The sequence below is a fragment of the Patagioenas fasciata genome, chromosome 2, assembly GCF_037038585.1.
Source record: "Patagioenas fasciata isolate bPatFas1 chromosome 2, bPatFas1.hap1, whole genome shotgun sequence".
Taxonomy (NCBI): Eukaryota; Metazoa; Chordata; class Aves; order Columbiformes; family Columbidae; genus Patagioenas; species Patagioenas fasciata.
Window position 1 is genome coordinate 73,840,893 of NC_092521.1, and position 20,348 is coordinate 73,861,240.

A 20,348-nucleotide genomic window follows, 5' to 3' on the forward strand; every position below is an offset into this window, starting at 1 on the left:
TTACAAGCTATTAAAAACAGTATCTGGTGAAGAGACGTGTCAGCTGACCCCTGTTCTCTCTGTGCTGCTTGGCTTGTGCTACCACAGGATTGCCAGCTTCATGCATTCAAAAATCACTTGTCAGCTCTTGCCCTCACCACACAAAAGTGGCTTGAGATCATGAGATTTGCGAACAAATCATTAAGGATGGACTTCCCTCCATTTGGCTTCTGAGCATTAGGTTTGTAGGGATCACATTTCTAAACTTTTTTTTTTTTTTTTTTTGCGACCATGAAGGTTTTGTTAAAAACAAAAATTATCATGTCATCATTAGTTACAAGAATCTGCATCTTTACATAAAACTGTGTGATTCAGAGTAAAATCATTGCAACGCATTACGTTCAAGTTGTTGCTTTTAAAAAGACAACTCGGAAACTTCAGTTTCTGCAGTGTTTTTTTCCAAGACGTTTTGAAGGAAATATTCTCAGGAAATGTTCTGAGATTAACAGAGAGACATGGAGCGAGTAGGATTGAAAGGACTTGAGTACAGCTGTATCTACAAAAAGAACTGGACACAACTATGCCTGTTTTAAATCCCTGGCAATGCAGGTTTCTGGCGGACACTGTATCTGAGCATCCCAGCGTCGGATTTCCCAGGTTTTAAAGCCGCTGAATTCTGCACAACAGCGGTTGCACGTTAAACTCTGCCCATCCTCTGTGCCTGCTACCTGTCTCTTGTCAAGATTGAAACCTTGAGTCAGCTGCTAGATTTAGGGATTTAAAGCTTTTACTCTAAAAGCTTTCTACCTAGCAATGTCAGCCAAAATGTGAGAGCTAAGTTCAGTTCTCTTCCCTGCCTTCAGAGATACCAGCCAATCTTCTATCTCTCTCAGGACCATTATTGAGAGAATTATTTCCTCCTTTGCAAAGAAAACCAAAGTACTTGTTGGGCTGGAGACTGCCTGGAACAAAGCTGTGAGGTATTCTTGATGTGGGAAGCACCCTTTTGTGAAAATACCCAAACATTCAGTGACTCAGAGAGGGAGCAAGAGCAAGCTTAACTATTCAGACCAGAAACGAAATAACTTAAGTGCAGTGGTAGCTCTGGCTTCCAGAGCCAGCGCCAGAGATGTTTTTCTCTGTTTTATGCTAATCAGATGTTAGATCCAGCAAATAACTAGTCACTGAAACTACAACTGAAAGAGCAAAAATGCCTGTTGCTCCTTTCCCAGATGAGTGCCCCAACCTCAGTCTCTTTCTAGCTGAACTCATGTTCATGTCCTTGAACAGAGAATAATCTTACTCTGCTCACAAGAGAAGGAAGTTTGCTTTTTCTCAACTAGAAGAAGGTTTTGAATCTGTATTTACTGTATTCTTACTGAATCACTGAACTTGGGGCAGGAGGGAGGATGAGGCAGGAGAGAAATGCCGAATCTGCCTCTTCTAGCAGTCACTTTTTTTGTGGAGCCTGGTTTCTTAGTTGTGCTTTAAGTGCGCCTGTTGAATCAAGCCCCTTGGCTGATGAAGATGGAGAGATCTGCCAGTTTATGGATTCTGATGGGGTTTACGCAGAACTAACTTAAAACTGAAGCATAGTTTCTCAACAGTTTTCATGCTCAGCTCTCCCAGGAGCAGAATTCGGGCACCAAAATGGGGGTAAGCACATCAAAAGTGTGTGTGTCAGGCATATTGAAGGGAAAGCACAAAGCACCGTGAGTTAGGGAGGCCCAGCCTAACAGGGGCACAGTAAGTTAGGCTGGTGTGAGGGAATTCAGCTTTGAGACGTGGGCTGCATGACATGGTTCTCTACGCGGTGGATGTACCCAGTCGGTCTGGCGTAAATTGGCTCAGATATCTCCCTCGGATGTTTAATTAAGACCTGGTGACACACCCTTAACCACCCAAATCCTTTTATGTCTGATTCATCTTCTCTTACTGATTTCGCTGAAAAGTTCTGAAGTCAACTCACTGGAAAAAAATAGAATAAAGCGGCAGCTAATAAGACCAATGGCTTTTAATTTGCATTAATAAAAGGACATTAAAAAAAAACCCAAAGACAAACTTAAATTCCATTTGAGATTTTTCTAGTGACATTTCAACCACTCAAGCTTTGCTGCTTTGGTATTTAATATTACCAGAGCCCCTTAATAGGGTATAATAGCCTTGTAATTCATGTTCGGTCATAATTTATTCAGCATGTTGTTCCTGGTATAACTGGCAAGCATACAGTGATGTGGAAAATACCACCTTTAAAGAAAAGTTTATCCCAGGATCAGGCTTTTCTGTAGTTGGATAAGCAGAGATGTAGTTCCTTAAGAAAGTCTTTCACCTATTTCTGTGAACATAAAATGTTTTTTGTGTTTAAATTTGGGGTGGTCTGGGAATGAGTCAGGGAATTATTAATTCCACTGCAAAGTACATTTCTGTTTGATTCAGTGATGGATATCCAAAATATTTCTTGTAATGCTTTCCAAATTTAGCTGTAATGAAAGGATTAGTGTGTATTTATCGACTCCATATTTCTAATATGCAATAGAATTTTTTTTTCAGACAGTAGCACCTGTTTTTGTAGTGGCATAATCTGAATCTCATGTAACTATAGATTTATTACATTAGTCTAAAATGTTCTATTAGCATATGTAGATTTTAGATACAGTGAAGATTTTCAACACTGGCTAAGGTATAATTTCTTTTCTTTTGCAAACAATTTCTGAGGCATGAGCACTAATAGGATTTGATTCATTTCCAGCTTCTTCTGTGGACAGTGAGGACTCAATTTCATTAAAAGTAGTGGCAAACAATAACATTTCTTTTAATTAGATGATCTCATGATTTCCACACGTATTTGTTCTATGTATTATTGTTCGCTGGCAAAACTGAGCTGCTTGGTAGCATGTGAAACCTTATGTCTCAATAACATCTTATGGTAGGTGAGGGAGGATTTGCAAAACAGCATTTGCTGACAGGACACAATGCATTTTACTTTGATGGAGTTTTCCTAAGTGAACTCTATGGATTAGTTCTCTCATGCAAAGTCAAGCCTACATGAGGCTTAGCAGGCCGTACAGGTCTCGTTTTAACTCCCAAAGGAGTTTCGTGTGTGAAGCAAAGACTGTGTAGCACTCGGTATTGTGTGTGCTGCTCAGTTGTTCACTACAAAACAACACCTTCTTATGCCTGTAGTCTCTGTAGCTGTTTCACATTCTTTTTTCTTTTTTAATAAAAAACTGTTAAGTTAGGTTTTATTGATCTTATGTGCAGCTCCAATACTGATATCCTCTTTTGAGATTAGCAGAAATTATTACAAATAATTTCAGGCACTACTTTTATTCTGCAGTGTTTAATATTTCATTTGAATTCTCAGCAGCGTTTTGGGATGTGAGCTGGAGAGAGGAAAGAGTGTGACAAATAGCGGTCAATCTTAGAGACTTTCACAACAGCATGAAGTAATAGTACCTTCAGGGAGATCCGGTTTCTTGAGTTATTTTTTTATATCATTTACACTTTCGAGCAGCGCTCAAAATACTCGGGGAAACTAAGGAAAATATTTCTGGTTTTATAAATGGTCAGCTGCAAGGCCAGAAGAGAAAGCAGATCAAGGCAAATAGCAAGACGTAGCCCCACGGAGTTCTTAAATAGGTGAGTAGCTGTAGGAGCTGGACCCACTGACTTTTTCAGTGTCATACCAAGCACCTGTCTTAGTGTTTTGCTGGGTCAGTACCTCGGTGACCTGATGAGAGAGCCAGAAGCGACCGATGTCTGGGACATGAGCTGTGTAGGCAGCCTCTCAAGTTTACTGACACAGAGAGGTGGAGAGATTACCAGTAGATTTATAATTGTTAGTGTTCGGTTCCCCCACACCTCGCCTCCTTGATGATAACATTTTCTTCTTTCCATCCCAGGAAATGCTCAGGTACACATGTTGATTTTGATCTCTCCCAGTTCAGCCCAGAGATGGTCTGATTTAATTGACTCTAAATGGAGCTTGTTCTGATTTACAGTTGTTTGCATAGGACGAGAGTCAGGCCAGTAAAGTGCACTGTGGAGGTTTGCCTACTAAAAATCTAATGGCAATGGATTTGACAGAGGGAGGAAGGGAAGAAGAAATATTTAGGACTATTTATTAATCAAGAATTCCAGCAGTGAGGCTTTTCTTGCTGTGATTCTGGCAAATGTACAGTTGAGAGATACTGTGCAGAGACCATTTCTTCACAAACAGAGAAAGCTCTTCAAATGTAAACATTTGGGCAGCTGGCCTGGGAGATTAGTGCAGCAGCGGTGGGAGGGGGTAATAGTGGATAGTGTGGCTGTCTTAAATGAACAAACGTTAAACAAGATCCTTCTAGTTTAAGGGTTACAGATCAGAAAGACAATATCAACTGAAAACACTTGCAATTCTACAAGTCAGAGTCATTAACTACTATTTAATTAAAAGCCACTTGCCTTTCCAAAGTTGTGACACATTCCTCCTCTTCACAAAATAAAGAAAAAAAGAAAAAGGTTTTTGAGGGAAAATATTCTATGCAACTTGTTTGCATTAAGAAAAAAAAAAAAAACACCAAAACCAAGTAACAACAACACAACAAAAAAACAACAAACAAACCAAACAAAACCCAAACCAAAACACTTTATTCTCTACCTATGGAAAGGCAGCACTTTGAGATTTCTTCATGTTCTTCCTGTGGATTGTGAACTGTCTTAATATATTGTTCTACTTTTAATTTCCTGTGGCTGAATATCATGTCAAAAGAAAGCATCGTGCTGAGGGTGAAAGTAGTGTGGGGTCTGTTAGCTTTGTAGATGTGTGTTCATGTACTGTTTAACATCATTTTGGGGGCTACATTTTCTTTTTTTAAACCCCTGCCAAATAGTTACACAATAGTCTGTACATCAGGATATCTGATCATGCATTGGGTTTTTTGGATTTTGGTTTTGAACTTGCATTTTACTCACGCTTTTAAAACAACTCCTTGTCTCTTGGTTGTGACCCGATTCACATGTGTCTTGTGGGAGATGCTTTACATTTTTCATTTCTTTAGTTGCAGAGACTAAACTATGGGTATCATCTGCAGCCAAATTTTGTGTTTAAAAACTCAGAGCTATGCTTTCTCTTCTGGCGTTGTTATGATTTTTATTGAGTTTGAAAGTATACTGAAAAAGATTTCCTGGAGAAATGACAGCGGCAGCATAGTTTAGAGCATTACTGTCTCCTGGCATCATAAAGTTAGAGTGACCATCAAAGACTTGATGCAGACCTCGCTAGAGCCAATGGAAAAATTCCTGCTGGTTTCAACAGACTTTGGACTATGTCCTTGATGAGTCGTTAGCCATTATCTACGCTAGGCCATTTTGAAATAATCTTTGAAAATATAAGACCTTCATTCCTTCTTGTGGGGCGGTTGACACGGATAAACCCATTGAAGTTGCTTAATTTATGGAGCGTTTTCTCACTGGGGAACGAGAAAACCCCAGAGTAAACATGTTAAGTCTTGTAGAAGATGAATTGCAAACAGAGGCAAAGAAAAGGAGTGGCTTTCACGGACCAATAATTTGTTGCAAAAGCAACAAATATGAAGTGTATATGAAGTGTATACCCAGAGAAGTGTATACCCAGAGAAGAAAGCAAAATTCTCAGCATTGCTTGCCCAGTTTAAGATGTATTGTGGCAGTGAAAGTCCAAGTGTAGATATATGATGTATCTATTTCCGTGGTTTTTAACTTCAGCGTCTGTTAAATTTGGGACTGAAATTGAAAAGTTTCCACCCCAGCTTCTCAGTGGGGAGTGCACTGTGGTGGGTTGGAATGCTCCACTCAGTGGGAGTAAATAGACAGGAGAACTGTGACTTCTTAGTATTTCACACTAAATTCACAAGGGAAGCAGGGGTATACACAGTGGGAAAAACTGTTTCTGAGGAATAACAAACATTCACAAGTCAGGCTCTGGTGTTCTAAGGCTATAGTGTTGAATTTTTAGACTTGGAGGAACTGATTCAGCTATAGTATACTGCAAAGGATGATAAAAATATGGAATATATGAAGTGGGAAGAGGCTGAAATAGCTTGGACTTCAGCACAGCAGTACTTCCAGACTTCCAGTTGCTTTGCAGTAGTAACCACTTCGCTTTTATTTAGAAAGTGAGCTGGTCTAGTCGCAGTCAAAGAATAATAATGAGTGCTCACAATAGGAAAAAAATAAAAGGCCATGGATGTTTGAAATAATATTTGAATGTAATTCTCAGACAATTCAGAGAGGGGTACGTGTCTTTATTCTTAACCTGTTCTTTTGTACCCAGTTATTGAACTGTGATTTTTGCCAGTGTGTTGGGGATATTGATTATTCCCCAAAGAGGACAGCCTTGGAGAATCCTCCAGGATAGAAAGGCAGCTTGGATGTGAATTTCAGCCTCTTGCAAGACTGAGATCCTGAAATGAATTTGCTTGTGACTTGTGTTGAGTATAAGCATATATATTTTCTGCCCAAATTGTTCATCTCCTTTAATGGGACAAGCTTAATTTCTGTAGGTATTGATCTGTAGGTGTTCTGAAACAGAAGATGGATGTGTATGAAACGTGGATGTGCTCTATCCATTGTCCAGCAGGAGAGGGTTGCCTTTTGGTTTTGTCTTCCGCAGCAAGCTGTCAGACCTCCTTAAAGTACTGGTCTGCTTCAGTGCCGTGACTTGCTGCTGGAAATTCTCAGCATAGAAGCTGCAGATACAGTTTGGGGACTTGCTTAAGTGTACATACACACACGCACAAGCATGCACGTAGACGTCTGAAAGAGCTAATGGAAGTAATACATTTTGTATATGTATACATACCTGGGTTCGTTTGTAGATACACGTATGCACACACACACAGGACATGTACACACACACACGCACACGTGTGCATCCAAACTTCTGAAAGAACTAATTGAAACAGTAAAATTTCTGGCTGTTGACTTCTGATTCAGGTTGCTAGAATCCTCTTAGCGAAACTGTAATTAGGATTTGTGTTAAGATTTGCACTAGTTTCAGAGTTCAGAAGCTGATTTGTTCTTCTAATTTAAGCTTTAAAAACCTCAGAGGTTGCATTGTTTTTCAGGAATATTTTTGGCAGTTTTATCATTAAAAAGTGTAAAGCTTACTTTTTAAAAATCGGCTTCGACAGTTGAATGATCTTATTTGTCTCCTAGCTGAACACCTACAGTTACCATAGACTTCAAAGGGAAGAGTAGCTGCACAACTTCCTGCTAAATTAACAAAGTATTCGTGTGGGAATTGGGTTTATAGGGACGGGAGCTAGAACTCAGTTCCCTGAGCTTGAATAGATCAGAGCAATTCCTTTGAATTTAGAAAAGTTCTGCAGTTCTTGGTGAAAATTTGCTTTTGAATTTCGGTACAGGTTTTTCCCATTCATCAAGAGCTATAATAAGTAGAGATTTTGAGAGGCCAAAGGTCATATGTATCAGAATTTCTGCAGACACTGAAAGTTAATGAGAGTTGGTCGTTAATGTTTCTTGTCTCTGGAAAACTTGTGTAAGGACAACACTGTCATTAAAATGGCGAAAAAACACTTTTTAATTTAACTGGAATAAAAATACTTTCAGTAAAAAATGGAAATTATTTCCTCAAAACCAAACAAATACACACCCAAATAACGCATGCCAGGAACTATTCCATTCATAATTCTGATCCCCATAAAAATTTGCTATGCAGACATTAGAGCAGACATTTTTTAAATGGTATGTTTTATGTGAAGTTTCCATCTCCTACTCCAGTATAAATTGGCATATCTACAATGAAAATATATTGAAGATGATCAACACTAGGAGTTTGATAGTTCCTATACACTAAAAGAATTTATTGCAGCAGAAGTTCTTCTCAGTAGTTTTTCAAAATATTTTCAATTTTGGAAGGACATATATCGCAAATGTAACAACTGCCAACTTCAATGGACCAAATACATTGGCTGATTGATTTAAAAGGCTTAGTAAACCTAGAGAAAATAAACTCTTGCTGTAATGATGAATTCGTTTAACTCAAGACCTCTGATCCATTTTGTGGTTATTTATGATTGATGAATGCTTAACACCAGTGGAAATTCTGAAAATGTCTTTTTCACTCTTGTTGGTCTTTGACCTTTTGAACTGGAAGCTGGTTGCCAGACCATTACTGAAGACAGATTTTGATTTTTGGCTTGGTTATTCAACACTATTTGATTGAGCTAATCTCTTTTCACATAGTGCAAAATTGTAAGTGAAAGGAGAAACCAGCCTTTTCTGACCTACAAAAATTTGGCTTTTTCCATCCTCATTCTTTCAAGATTGCTCTCACTAGATCTACAAATGGCCTTCGAAGGCCAAATGGACATGGCCTCTTCTCAAATGTTCTTTCCTTGTTTTCCTTCTGGCTTGATATTTTTCTGTCTTCTTTCTACACTGCAACTGAATTGATTTTTGGAGTCCGTGTGAATTTTCCCCTGTAATTCTTTCTTCTTCAGATTTCTTAAAAATGCATTTTTCCATTAGAGTCTGTCGTTGACTTTTAGACCTCTTGTGGTAGATTTGAAGATGTGTCTTAGGTTATTTTGTTCCATTTTGTCTCATTTCATGGTTTTGTATTCATTAAATCCCTGCTCCAGAAATATTTATTACACATTCACAAATCTTTGTATTAATCCCCTTTCCTTTTAGTACTGAATCTTTACCAGTTTGAGTTCTGTTCATGTAACTTTTCTCCCGCTGTCTTCATGTCAACAAGCAAGCATTAAATCACCATCTTTCTTGGTTAACATGTGAGCAATCATTAAATTTTCTTGCAGAATATGGTTTCTGTCCTGCACAGTCTGCTTAGTTTATTGTTCCTTCCCCAGGATATGAGCCAGTGCTCTATCATCGCATTTTCTGAAGTCGTCTGCTTTTGCTTTGCTCCTCTTCTTTTCCAGACTTTTGTCTTTGAACTTCTGCAAGGACTCTCTGGTCAAATCTGGTGAACTTAGTCACTTCATTTTCCCCGTAATAACTGGTTTTGTTTCTCTCCTCACTTCTTCCTATGTTCTTTCCTACTTCTTTCTCTGCTTTTGTACCACTCGGACAAATATCCAAAAGAGACTTGTAATATATTCCACGTTTTGTCCCGTTTCCTTTTATAATTCACCAAACGCCCTGTCGTGATTGATACGGACAAACAACATAGAGCAAGTTCTTCCAGGATGAAAGTAGTAGGTGCCATTTATTGCCACAAGTGCATTTTTGTACAGTTTTACCAATTCGTGTGTCCCTTCACTATTGATTACAAGTTACAGCAGTAACATCTCATGGGCTATTTTTGCTATCATCAGTGTTACTCTTTTACTCCCTTCTCTCTCACGGGTACATCCTTAACATCTCCGGATACTCCTTTACTCCCATCTCTCTCACAGGTAGGCCTTCATATCTTCAAGGCTAATTTCTGTTCCCATGCCCTCTGTCAGGGAATCCAAGGACCCACTGTAGTCCCACAACTCCCTGTACGTCTGTTGTTACAAGCCCATCTTCTGTCCTCATTTTATGAGACTTTTCATATAAAATCTTTATATATTAGCTGCTCTGGTGGTGGTTGGTTGGTTTTTTTTTTGGTCTGGCATAATATGTGACAAAAGCTTTTCTTTGTTATCTATCGCGCTATCAAGTCATTTAATGCTTATTCAACATATATGCACATAGCTATCAAAAAATTACAAGTAACACGAGTAGCTGAGTTTGCTGACTACCTATTTTTTATTAGCCATTCCCTTCTGGGAATATTTTGAATTTAATCTGTCTCCCTATATTGACTTTGTGTATTTGTATTTCTGACAGTTATGAAAACTCTGTTTTCAAAATATGGTCTTTTTTTTTTTTTTTTTTTTTTTTGGTAGACTGATACGTTTTGACAGTGCACTGTGACAAAAAGACTTGTACTTGCGGAAGATAAGTTTTTAGCAGTTTAACCAGAAAGATGTAAATCAGCCCTCAGGGGGTGCATTTTATGTATAAACTGATTCTGGTATTTTCCCAAAACTATATTAAAAAAAAAAAAAAGAAAAAAAGGAAACCAGCATTCTAGCAAATGAGACACAAAGTTGTCCACACACTCCTGAAAGTCAAGATAAATCATTTTACAGTTGTATGAAATGCAAACAAACGTTATTCTAAGGATCTGCCAGCATCCCAGATTATCACCCGTGGTTCAACTTAACTTTGGAATTAATTTCAGACTGTATCTGCAGCCTGCACTCCTACCTCCTACCCAAGTGATGGACCCACCCAAGTTTCTATTGAAATACTGAGTAGCATAGAAAATAGCCAATGCAGAAATGTTTTCTATGCTATGTTAATGATTATTCTGTCTCACGAGGGTTTACGTACCCATAATAAAACCAAGGATATTTACACGTCAGTGGTATTCAAACCTCCTTTGTCACCCAGAAAGTTAAAACGAACAAAAAAACCCAACCCAACCAACCAAAACCAAACCAAACCACCACAAAACCCCTAATAAACAAACAACAAAAACCTCCAGCAATAACAACAAAAACCAACATGTGCTTTGTGTGCTGTCCTTCAGCCTATTGGTATCAGTAGCACAGCACACAGGCATGAAGCGGGTTGGCATGTTCTGGAAACTTGTGCATATATGACTATGATTTCTTTTGTCATGTGTCTGTCACCTTAGTGTGGCATTTTAAGGAACTGCACATCCATGAATGTTTTAAAAATCATGGTGATTTTAGTATATCCATGTACAGAAATACCTGTAATACACACATGCTGAAGCTTATGGCTATTTCATGGATGTAATTGGATTTATACAAAAGTTGAAATATATTCTAATAATTTTATGTTTCACAGCTTTTTAGCTGTATTTCTGCGAAGTGAGAATCTGCTGGATATCAGAATATTAAGTGGAGAGTGTATCAGCTTGTGTAGTTACAAGCTGAAATTTGGTTTTCTTGAACATACATCTACTTGGTTTGCTGGTCACGTTTGTTTAGAAAAAGAAGGTTTAGCAACCTGAGTTTCTTTTATTTGTGACTGAATAGCTTTATATTTCAGCAAAACAATTTTTCATCCTTCATAGGACACACAGTGTCATAAATTAAAGAAATCGTGCATTAGAACGATTTGTAGCAAATCAATTTTCCCTGCATTGAGTTGAGGCTGACTTGTTAGTGCTAACAACTTTGAATCAAAGGAAATACATTTATCTTCTTTAACAAGTTCCTCAACGAGGTCCACAGGATACGTGCTTGTTGGTTACTACAATGACTACAGTGTCCAGATTGACAGGAGAGGACACAAGTGATTGATGTGAGCCTTCTAAACACTGATTTATACACTTCAGTCTTCTCATTAGCACCAGGCAGCTGCCTGCTCCCAACTCCTGAGTTGTTCAGACAGGGCCCTGCCTGCTTTCCCTCTGTCCCACCATTCAGAAAAGCTGTTGTCTGCCCTGTCCTGTTGAGAGGTTATTTTTGCTTGTTCTGTTGGGATTCTACTTTTTTAAAAAGCAATGGGTTTATTTGAAACACACTATCATTTAAACAGAAGGGATGATACAAGCACACAAATTTAAATCAAGTTAGCTTGTCTTCACTTTTCTATGTGTATTACTGTAATGGAAAAAAAATCATTGCATGCATTTCCCTTGATAGTACGACTGTCTTCTTCATCCTACCAGGGAGACCTCCTCAGATTGACATGGGTGTTGTTGGGTAGCAGTAGTAGACAAAGATTTTGTTAAGTGTGAAGAGTAGTGTGACTTGGGAAGATCTGAAGAGTGAAACACAAAACCAGGAGAAATTATTTAGAGGAAACACACTGAATTTTAAATCACCAGAGGTGACTCAAGAGATTCTATTCTCAAAGCATTGAGGAATTACATCTGTCATAAAATCTCAAAAAAGTGAGTTGCTTGCATATTGAATATACATTATTGAATTCATCGATCTGTATTCTGCTGCTTTATATATGGCATGGTAGTTTATTCGCTTTTGGAGAACTCAGGTGAAAGTTGTAATCTCAGGCTGAGTGAATACTGAGGGAGGTGGTTGTAGTAGGTGATATCAACATTAGCAGTTAGGCTTGGTTTTACTGCGTGTCATTCTTCATATTTTCAAGAATTTACAGACGTGTTTGTGTTTAGCTGGAGTGCATGTATTCCCAATCCATGTTTTCCAACCTACTAATAATTTGAATAAAAAGTTTATATTCCTAAACATTAAAGTAAAATATTTGTTCCTAAAAAAAGGAATCAACTTATTTATGGTTTTTGCCATATCCATTCAATATCCGTCTGATGGAAAAGGAGTTTTGAACACTGCTTCACACACAAGAAGTGTAGCAAAAACTAAACAAGATTCTGGGAAGCTCTTTCTGGTTGGGCACCATCTTTGTCCTCAGTGTAGTGCACGGGGCTGGAGTTAATACCCACACTTGTTCCCTACTTAGTTCATGAACAGTGAATCTAATCTAAGCCCCTCAATCTGTTACTGAATTTTTTTCTCCTGGAGGCTTCCACTTCTTTAGTTCTTTCCTTCGGGTGGTTGTTCTTTCAACTTTTCTACTGGGAAAGAGTTTAGACACTGCAGGAGGTGCAAAGTGAACAGAAATCACTTGGTGCTGGAAACAAAGGTGGTGCTCCAAGCTGTAGAGACACACAGAGATTCTTTACATCATATGGCCTTACCTGAGGAGAGGACAAGAAGTAATCAGATAAACCTACAGGAAGGGAAATTTAAGGTACAAGGAAGAAAATTCTCATGATGAGGATAGTTAAGCAAAAAAATAACGTAATTGTGGATGGTGTGGACCTGTGTTATAGGAGGGTTTTAGTAACCTCTCTAGGGACAGATTGGTCATGCTGTTTCAGTGCTGGGAGATAAAGCAGATGCCTTTGTGAAGGAGATGACCTCCTTGTACCTGGCACTGCTATGATTTGTGATCAACAAACTTTGTACTAAAACGAGAGGAGCGTGGTTGTCCATGGTGAGGGGGAACTGGCAGAGACACAGCAGAGGAGCATTCTCAGGCATTTCTAATTCTGTTTGTGTGAGTTCTGGCTTCCACCAAATGGGACCTGACCACAAAATGTGGAATTCCTAGCTAGATACTAAAATAGACTCATACAAGCACAAGAACACTGTAGTTTTACAGACTTCAAAGTATAACTCAAAACTTTTACAGTAAAACCTCAAAAGCCTACTCACCAGACGTATAAAATTGACGTGGTACTGCCTCTAAAGTAACTGTTGCAGAAATTAGGTAGCTGCTTCTCTTTTAATATTGTGATGGATGACCAGATAATTTCCTACAAACAGCAAAATGCAATGAGATAATAAAGCAACATAAAGTGCATTAAAAATATGTTTCATTTTTAGTTCAGAGTAGGAAAAGGTTGTGGGTGTTTGTTTGTTTGTTTTGTTTGTCATATCTGACTGCAGACTGAATGCAAGTACCAGAATCACAAGGGGCTTCGAGGAGTGCAAAACACAAATTTCATTTCAGTGTGGCTGGTTAGAAAGGAAAATCTGAAACAATTTTGTTGTTGTTATTGGTTTTGTTTGTTGGTTTGTTTTTTGTTTGTTTATTTTTAAACTATGTCTCCAAGCAATATCATGACCGCAGTATTATGCTTTGGTTTTGAAACAGGAGCTTGGATTAATTCAGTTCTGGTGTTGTCGCATTTAGTGCTGGTATAAGGAATTTCAGTATCATGTGAAGGAAAGCAGCCTCCAACCTGTCTGGCATTTTAAATGGCCAAATGTAATCAGTTAAGGTGTCACTCAGCAGATCAATAAAAGTTCGCATTAATGGAGTTTAAATGTCCAACAGTCATAAATATTCTTGCTATCACTGAGTAGATGGATTTGTCTGCCTGCTCTAAATCTCACCTTTCATATTTACCCACAGTACACTTGCAAAAAAATAAAAAAATTTCCTTTATTCTTATTTCTGTCTTTGTTTTAGAAAACAAATAAAAACTCTTTTTGCTTATACATCTGGTATTTTGAGGGCTTAAAAACAGCTCAATTGATTACTTCTGATTTAAAAACTTCTCAGAAGGAAATTGCATAACAAGACTAGGAGCTCAAATATGTGAGTTTTGGCAAAGAGCTGCGGAAGAAAGGCCTGGCTGGAGCAACCTCGCAGGAAAGGAACTTGACATTTTGAAAAATTTTTATTGACCGGTGTGGACAGGGAACGGGAAGTCAAATCACTCTCACAGGCAAACGGCAGTCTCTTCCTTGCTGACCTTTAAATGCCACTTAGTGTCACCAGAAAATCAAGGAAATGCTAATAACAGGGCTTTGAGTAAGAGAGTTGTATATGAGGGATACCTTTTGAAAACAAACATAAACTGACTTCCATTTTTGTACGTATCTATTTTTGTAAAACTGAATTTTCACAGCAGTACAGTTATATTTTAATAGATTTATCTTACATTATTTTAGTAATATTAACATTAAAATTTTCAGAAGTATCCCTAAGATGTCAGAGCTTCTGTTCATCCTTAAAAAGAGATAGTTTGCAAAAGACATTTCGTAATTACACTGTAGATTTTTGACCTTGGAACGTAGAGTGGTCTTTGCTTTAGGTTCTTAATTTAGCTTGTATTGAGCTCAGCAGGCTGTGGGCTTTGGGAGTCTTGGAGAAAACTGACTTCTCAATCTCTTTTGAAAAGGGGACTGGAATGCCCAAGTCGCCAGATTACTCAGAGCCTTCACACTTCTGTGTTTTAACAGCCCCTCTGCCCTTCCAAAAAAATCTTGGAAAGCTACATTCCAACTAGAAGGACTAGTAGGAAAGATGTCCTAAAATTAAACTGCTTGACCTGAAAGAAACCATCTTGTATGTTGGAAAAAAAAAAACGAGTTATTTAGATTTTGGAAGTTCAATGAGAGGGAAAAAACTACCTGCTAAGTATAACATAAAACAGTGGATCCATGAAACCAGATGGCACCAGATGTAGATATGGAGGTGCTTCAGCTCTTTCTTGCCTCCTTCTGATTTCTGCTTCATGGAATTGAACTGGGCTTTAGGCCGTGGTTGTGGCTCAGTACACGTTCAAGCCCCGTGCTCGACTAGAGACTGACTTGACTGCCGGCCTATGTTGGTGTATCTGTAATTGTGTTGGGTTTGTTTTGGCTTAATTTAGGGAAGAAAAGAAAAAAGAAAGGAAACTTTTTTCTTGCTAGGTTGTACTACTTAATTATTGTTTGGACTGCTAGCAAAGTTCTTTTAACACTAGTGGTCCATCAAAGACTATGTTTTTACAACTTGGGAGACATTTGTAAAAGCTCTTTAAGTCATTGCCATGAATTTTCTTTTTCTGATACGATACAATTTTTTTTCCTTTTTTTCCTTTTTTTTCCTTTTTTTTCTTTTTTCCTTTTTTCCTTTTTTCCTTTTTTCCTTTTTTCCTTTTTTTTTCCTTTTTTCCTTTTTTTTTCTTTTTTTTTCTTTTTTTTTTTTTTCCAAAAAAACCCAAAAGACGTGGCTTGTAGGAACTGATTTTGATTCTTAGCATGACGTTAATGCTAACCTGTTTTTCAAATGAAATGAAGGATAAGGGCTGACTTCTTTTGCCACCTACATTGGCTGCAAAACTTAAGCTTGGCTTTCCTCTCACTTACACTGCTGTAATTTGAGGAATTCCACTGAAATTGGCCCACTGATAGATTAAAACAACAACAAATGAGAGATGGTTTGAGTAAATGGCATGTACATATCAGGTCCCTACAAGTTTGCTTAATTAATGTTGTATGCTCTTAATAGTTGCCTTGCTAACCTGCCTGAAAACCAAACCTCCCAAATCCACTGATTTGGAAAGAAACTGCACTGCATCTAACACAACATAAAATATAAAAGCTGGGTAAGGTTTTGTCTCTGTAGACGAGGTTTACAATAAAAGACGAGTCAGGCTAAAAGCACTTGTGTCAGTGGTTTGTGTCCAAAGTAGTTTTTTGTTTTTGTTTTGTTTGTTTGTTTGTTTTTTGTCTTAAAGCTAATGAAAAGGACTACACACAGGGGAGATCTTGAAGGTCTGCCCCCAGTTAGACAGCGCTCTCATTGCTGAACGGTGGGGTATTCAAAGCTGCTGTGCATTCTATGCCCCTGGAAGCTGTAGTGAGTTTTTATTTTATGGGAAGATCTTAACATGAGCATTCTTGAACTGCTCTTTCAGTAAATAATAGGCTTGATATAAAAGTTGGACTTGGAAAAGAAAGCATTGATGAATTTCCAAGATGGTTTTTTTTTTCCTTTCATTAAAGTTTTTTTATTATAAACTATTTATAGTGTCATGTAAGTGTTACATTTTTTTTCTGTATCTTCTGTTAGGAAATCCAAACTTCTTTTAAAAAATAGCAGCTTTAAAATGTTTAGTTGGTCATCATTGTATTCCTTCACAGTGGTCTGAAAAGGATTCTGATAGCTCTTCAGCCACAAGACCTGGAGGTAGAATTGACTAGGATATTAATTGAAAATCCGATATATCCTGTCTTCTTACTGGTACCCTATAATTTCTAATTCTGGGAGGGAAGTTTTAGGGGTTTTTTATTGTTTATATATATCTCAAAATCTCTTAAAAAAATTTCTCAACCTTTTTGTCCAGCAGAGAAAATCAAATAATTAAAACAGTCACAAAAGCATAACTCTGCAGTATACTTGAAAATTGTTTTGTTTAGTCATTTTATAAGTGTGTGAAAAGAGGAGACAACTTTATATTCCACCCTGTGAATGCTGTCATTTCTTTAGGAGTAAACAAACTTTATTTGGTAGGACCAGGTACATTATGCACAGAGAGTGGCTTAAACCTGCAGGTTACAGATGAGATCATTTTATTTTCCACTGCCCAAACTATAGGGCCAAGAATAGAGTGTATTTCTTTATGAGATTAGACCTAATGTTTTAAACCCCACCTTCCACTTGGAGTTTCTTTCTTCATTTGCTACAAAGATGAAGAAGCTGTTGTTGCCCTTGAGTTCAGAGAACTGTTACACTCCTAACAAAATCCAGATGTTCACTTCAGTGATGAGGCAGCCATACATTTCAGGCAAAACATTTTCCAGCACTTTCCAGAGTGGACAGTTTAGGTTCAAAGAACTTTATTTGGAAAATGGTGGGATTTATGGTGTCCTTTAGTTTCCTGCACCTATGTATTCTGTAGTCTTGGGCAAAATTCCACTTGAGAGCTTTATGTCCTGAATGGGTGAGCTTGGAAGTGTTGTAGCATGTTGTGTTGTGATAAGAACCGCCTTATCAGCCACGGTCACCACCCTGTCCTCCCAGAATAAGTATCCTGCTCCAGCTCACGGTGGATTGGTATCAGTGATGGTTTCACAGAAGATGTTTTGTAGCAGAACCGTCTCATAACTTAATTAAAAAGTAAAATCTTCAATTTACCGTAGAAGCTTCTCTTAATTAAAAAGAGCAAAAGGTGACTCACAGGTTTTGAGGGAAGAGGTTTTGCAAGATCTTTATTAGCAGATTCAAAAATTAATTATGTTGAATTTTAAGTGTCAAAACTAAATTTAAAATGCACGGTTTCAAGCAATCATGTTTCCCAGTCTTTCTTATTTGTAGATTTACTGCTGTATGACAGCATGTATTTCTGTTTGTGTATTAAAACAAAAATGCATTAAAGCCTTGATCTGAAATCGTTGAAACTTTTTCCATTGATTTCATTAAGTTTTCAATGAAAATCAAAGTAATTTTTAACATTAAGAAATTACTGAAATAAAACTTTCTGCTCCTCCTTTCATCCGGGCCTGCTGAAATCCAGAGTGGTACCTGACAGTGGGACTTCTTTTGACCAGGTTAAATGGTTGTTCTCAGTAGACTGTGAATGATTATGCTTGTTTGTTCATGTAAATTGGAAATAGTTTGAGGGTAACAAGAGTTTCTCTTCAGTAATCTGCAGAGAAGACTCAGGTACATCAGGCAGATTGATAATGAAATAAACAAACCTGGGACATGGGCAGCATGTGATTAATGCAGTGTTGTCATTTAAGAGTAAATCTTGCTTTCAGAAATGTGTATTGTGATTTAAATACAGGTGCAAATGGATTTGGATAACAGCAATTATGTGTCTTGATGAAGCTTATACTTCAAATAGCAAACAGCAGTAGTGTTCCCATCAATAGTACTGTTAAACTGCAGCAGGTGCTCATCGTGCCTCCTGACTTATTAATATTGCCTGTAAGCTTTGTTCCAGTTGACCTTTAGAAGTTTCCAAAAGTTACAAGTTTGCAATTCACCAAGTTTGGCAGAGGAGCATACATGATTATTTATGTCATTGTTTAAACAGTAACCAGATGCGTCTTGTTTTTCTTCTTTCTTTCCCATTGTTTTTTGAAAAAGTTATGTTAATTCAAGATGTTAATCCTTTTGCAGGGTTTTTCCACAGCACCAAATTCCCCTTCGGTGAATTCTCGTTCCGGTAGCCTGGGTCCATCCCTGTCCCTTGGTAACATCTCAGGAATGACGGCAAACCCAGAAGTGAAAAAGCGCAGAGCGCCTCCTCCACCAGTGGCGACACCTGCGTTGCAGAACATGGAGACGAGTAGTGGACAGGACAAGACAGCAGCGCAGGTAACAGTGACACCACAGAATGGGCTTCTTTGCTTGGTGTGATGGCTGCCATCAGTTCAGTCGTCAGAGCTGAAGCCATTAACTACAACTCACCAGAACTATTGATTTTATAAATTAAAATTATCAAAAGTCTCAGAGTTTTGTACATATTTACTGAGCTTTTTTGAGACTGCCTCAAGCTTTCTTCTGTGTCAAGAATCTTTCTAAATCAGGAAAGTGTCATGAAGCATTACGCTAAAAGAAGGAGGATGAAGAAAAAGTCAGAAAAGCTGGAAATTCTGTATGGTGACTAGGTATCCTTATTGGTCAGGGCAGTCCTGGAAAACAGGTGACAGTTGAAATGACTGACGAAAATCTTCAGCCTGCTGTTTTGCTGAGACACTTGTCAGACTTGCCTGCATCCCTGTTTTCCAGTGCTGCCGTGAGATACCATTGCTCTGCTTTCAGAATTCAGCCATGTGACCTTTTAAAGCACTGCTCTGGTTTTGCTTTTAAAAAAGGTCACCATTCTGCAATAAAGTTATCGAGAATTAAACAGAAATGGGGGCAAAGCTTTCTGAGGACCCAGCCCTTCGAAAATAATAGAGTTAAGGGAAAAGGAAATTGTTCTTGTTTTTATAGTGATATTCAGGTATGTGTTTTACTAAACATGTGCAAGCGCATTAGGACTTTTGGTTCCCTTATCAACAAAAGGCATTACTATAAAAATCAGTGTGTAAAGGTATATATGGATGCTAAATAAGAATGCAAGGAACCAGTACTTTCAAGGTTGTGTAATGTGCACTGAGTCTATCTGCTCCTCTACAGCAGACTGGTCTTTGGAAAGTGAACTATGTTGGTGTGAAATGGAGTCAGGACTCTTTGAGCTCAGGGTAGCCAAGGAGGACTCTAGTGCCCAGTCTTGCTCCCTGACACTCTTTTGTTTATATGCGTTAAGACATAACGTTAAGTGCCTTCTCCAGTGAAGCGCTGTGTAAGCAAAGTTGATTCATACTTTGGGAAAGGATTGTGGAACCTTGTTTTCCCATTCTTAGGATATCTAAAAATGTGATTGCTGGAACATAGTGATGTTTCATCTTTCAAAGTTGAAGTAGGATGCCTTTGAAATAGCACTCATTTACAGACACAGCTGAAGAGAAAACAAGGTTTTCTTGCAACATCTAGTGCACTTTCTTTTTTAAAATTTCTTTTTGAAATTCCTACTGTAAATATTTTGATGAGATTTCTTATGTCCCCCAGAGTTAAACATTTAATCTGTTTAAGATAAATCTTTTGATACAGAAATACTATGGCATTATAACTCTTAAATTTATGCAAGTATAGTAATCACAGAGTATATTATTCTTCCATTCTCTTAGGCTTATCTCCATGCAATGTGGCATTGAGATTTTACATTGTGTTGCACAAAAGCTCTGAAAATCTAAACTCTCATTAAACATGTTAACATTTCTATTTTCAGCATTGTTGCAAATAGATTAAAGTGCTGGCTTTCTGAAGCCATTGGGAGAAAAGTATTTATTTATTGCAAGTAGCATACATTACAGTGTCAACCTCTTAGTCTAAGGAAAAAGCTATTCTGAAGAAAGGAAAGAGATGAAGGTTGCATTAGAGGATTTTCCATGACAAAGTAAATTTGGGGCAACAGAAATGTCTTGTGTAGCTGACAAACAATGAAGAGCACAGGAGATTATGAGCACAGTTGCCTAGGTCAAAGTATTAAGCAGTTCTGATGTGCCTCTGAAGCTCCCAGGCTGGAAGTTGCTCACAGGCTG

At 37.9% G+C, this 20,348-nt stretch overlaps 1 protein-coding gene across 18 annotated transcripts in view; it reads left to right on the forward strand.

The window, feature by feature from the left end:
- Positions 1 to 20,348, forward strand: part of COBL (cordon-bleu WH2 repeat protein) — a 175,255-nt gene that overhangs the window by 82,026 nt on the left and 72,881 nt on the right. For all 18 annotated transcript variants that reach the window (XM_071804413.1, XM_071804407.1, XM_071804412.1 and 15 more), the window contains one exon: positions 18,379 to 18,576. In XM_071804413.1, coding sequence (XP_071660514.1) covers positions 18,379 to 18,576 — 198 coding nt within the window. The remainder of the gene's footprint in view (positions 1 to 18,378; positions 18,577 to 20,348) is intronic.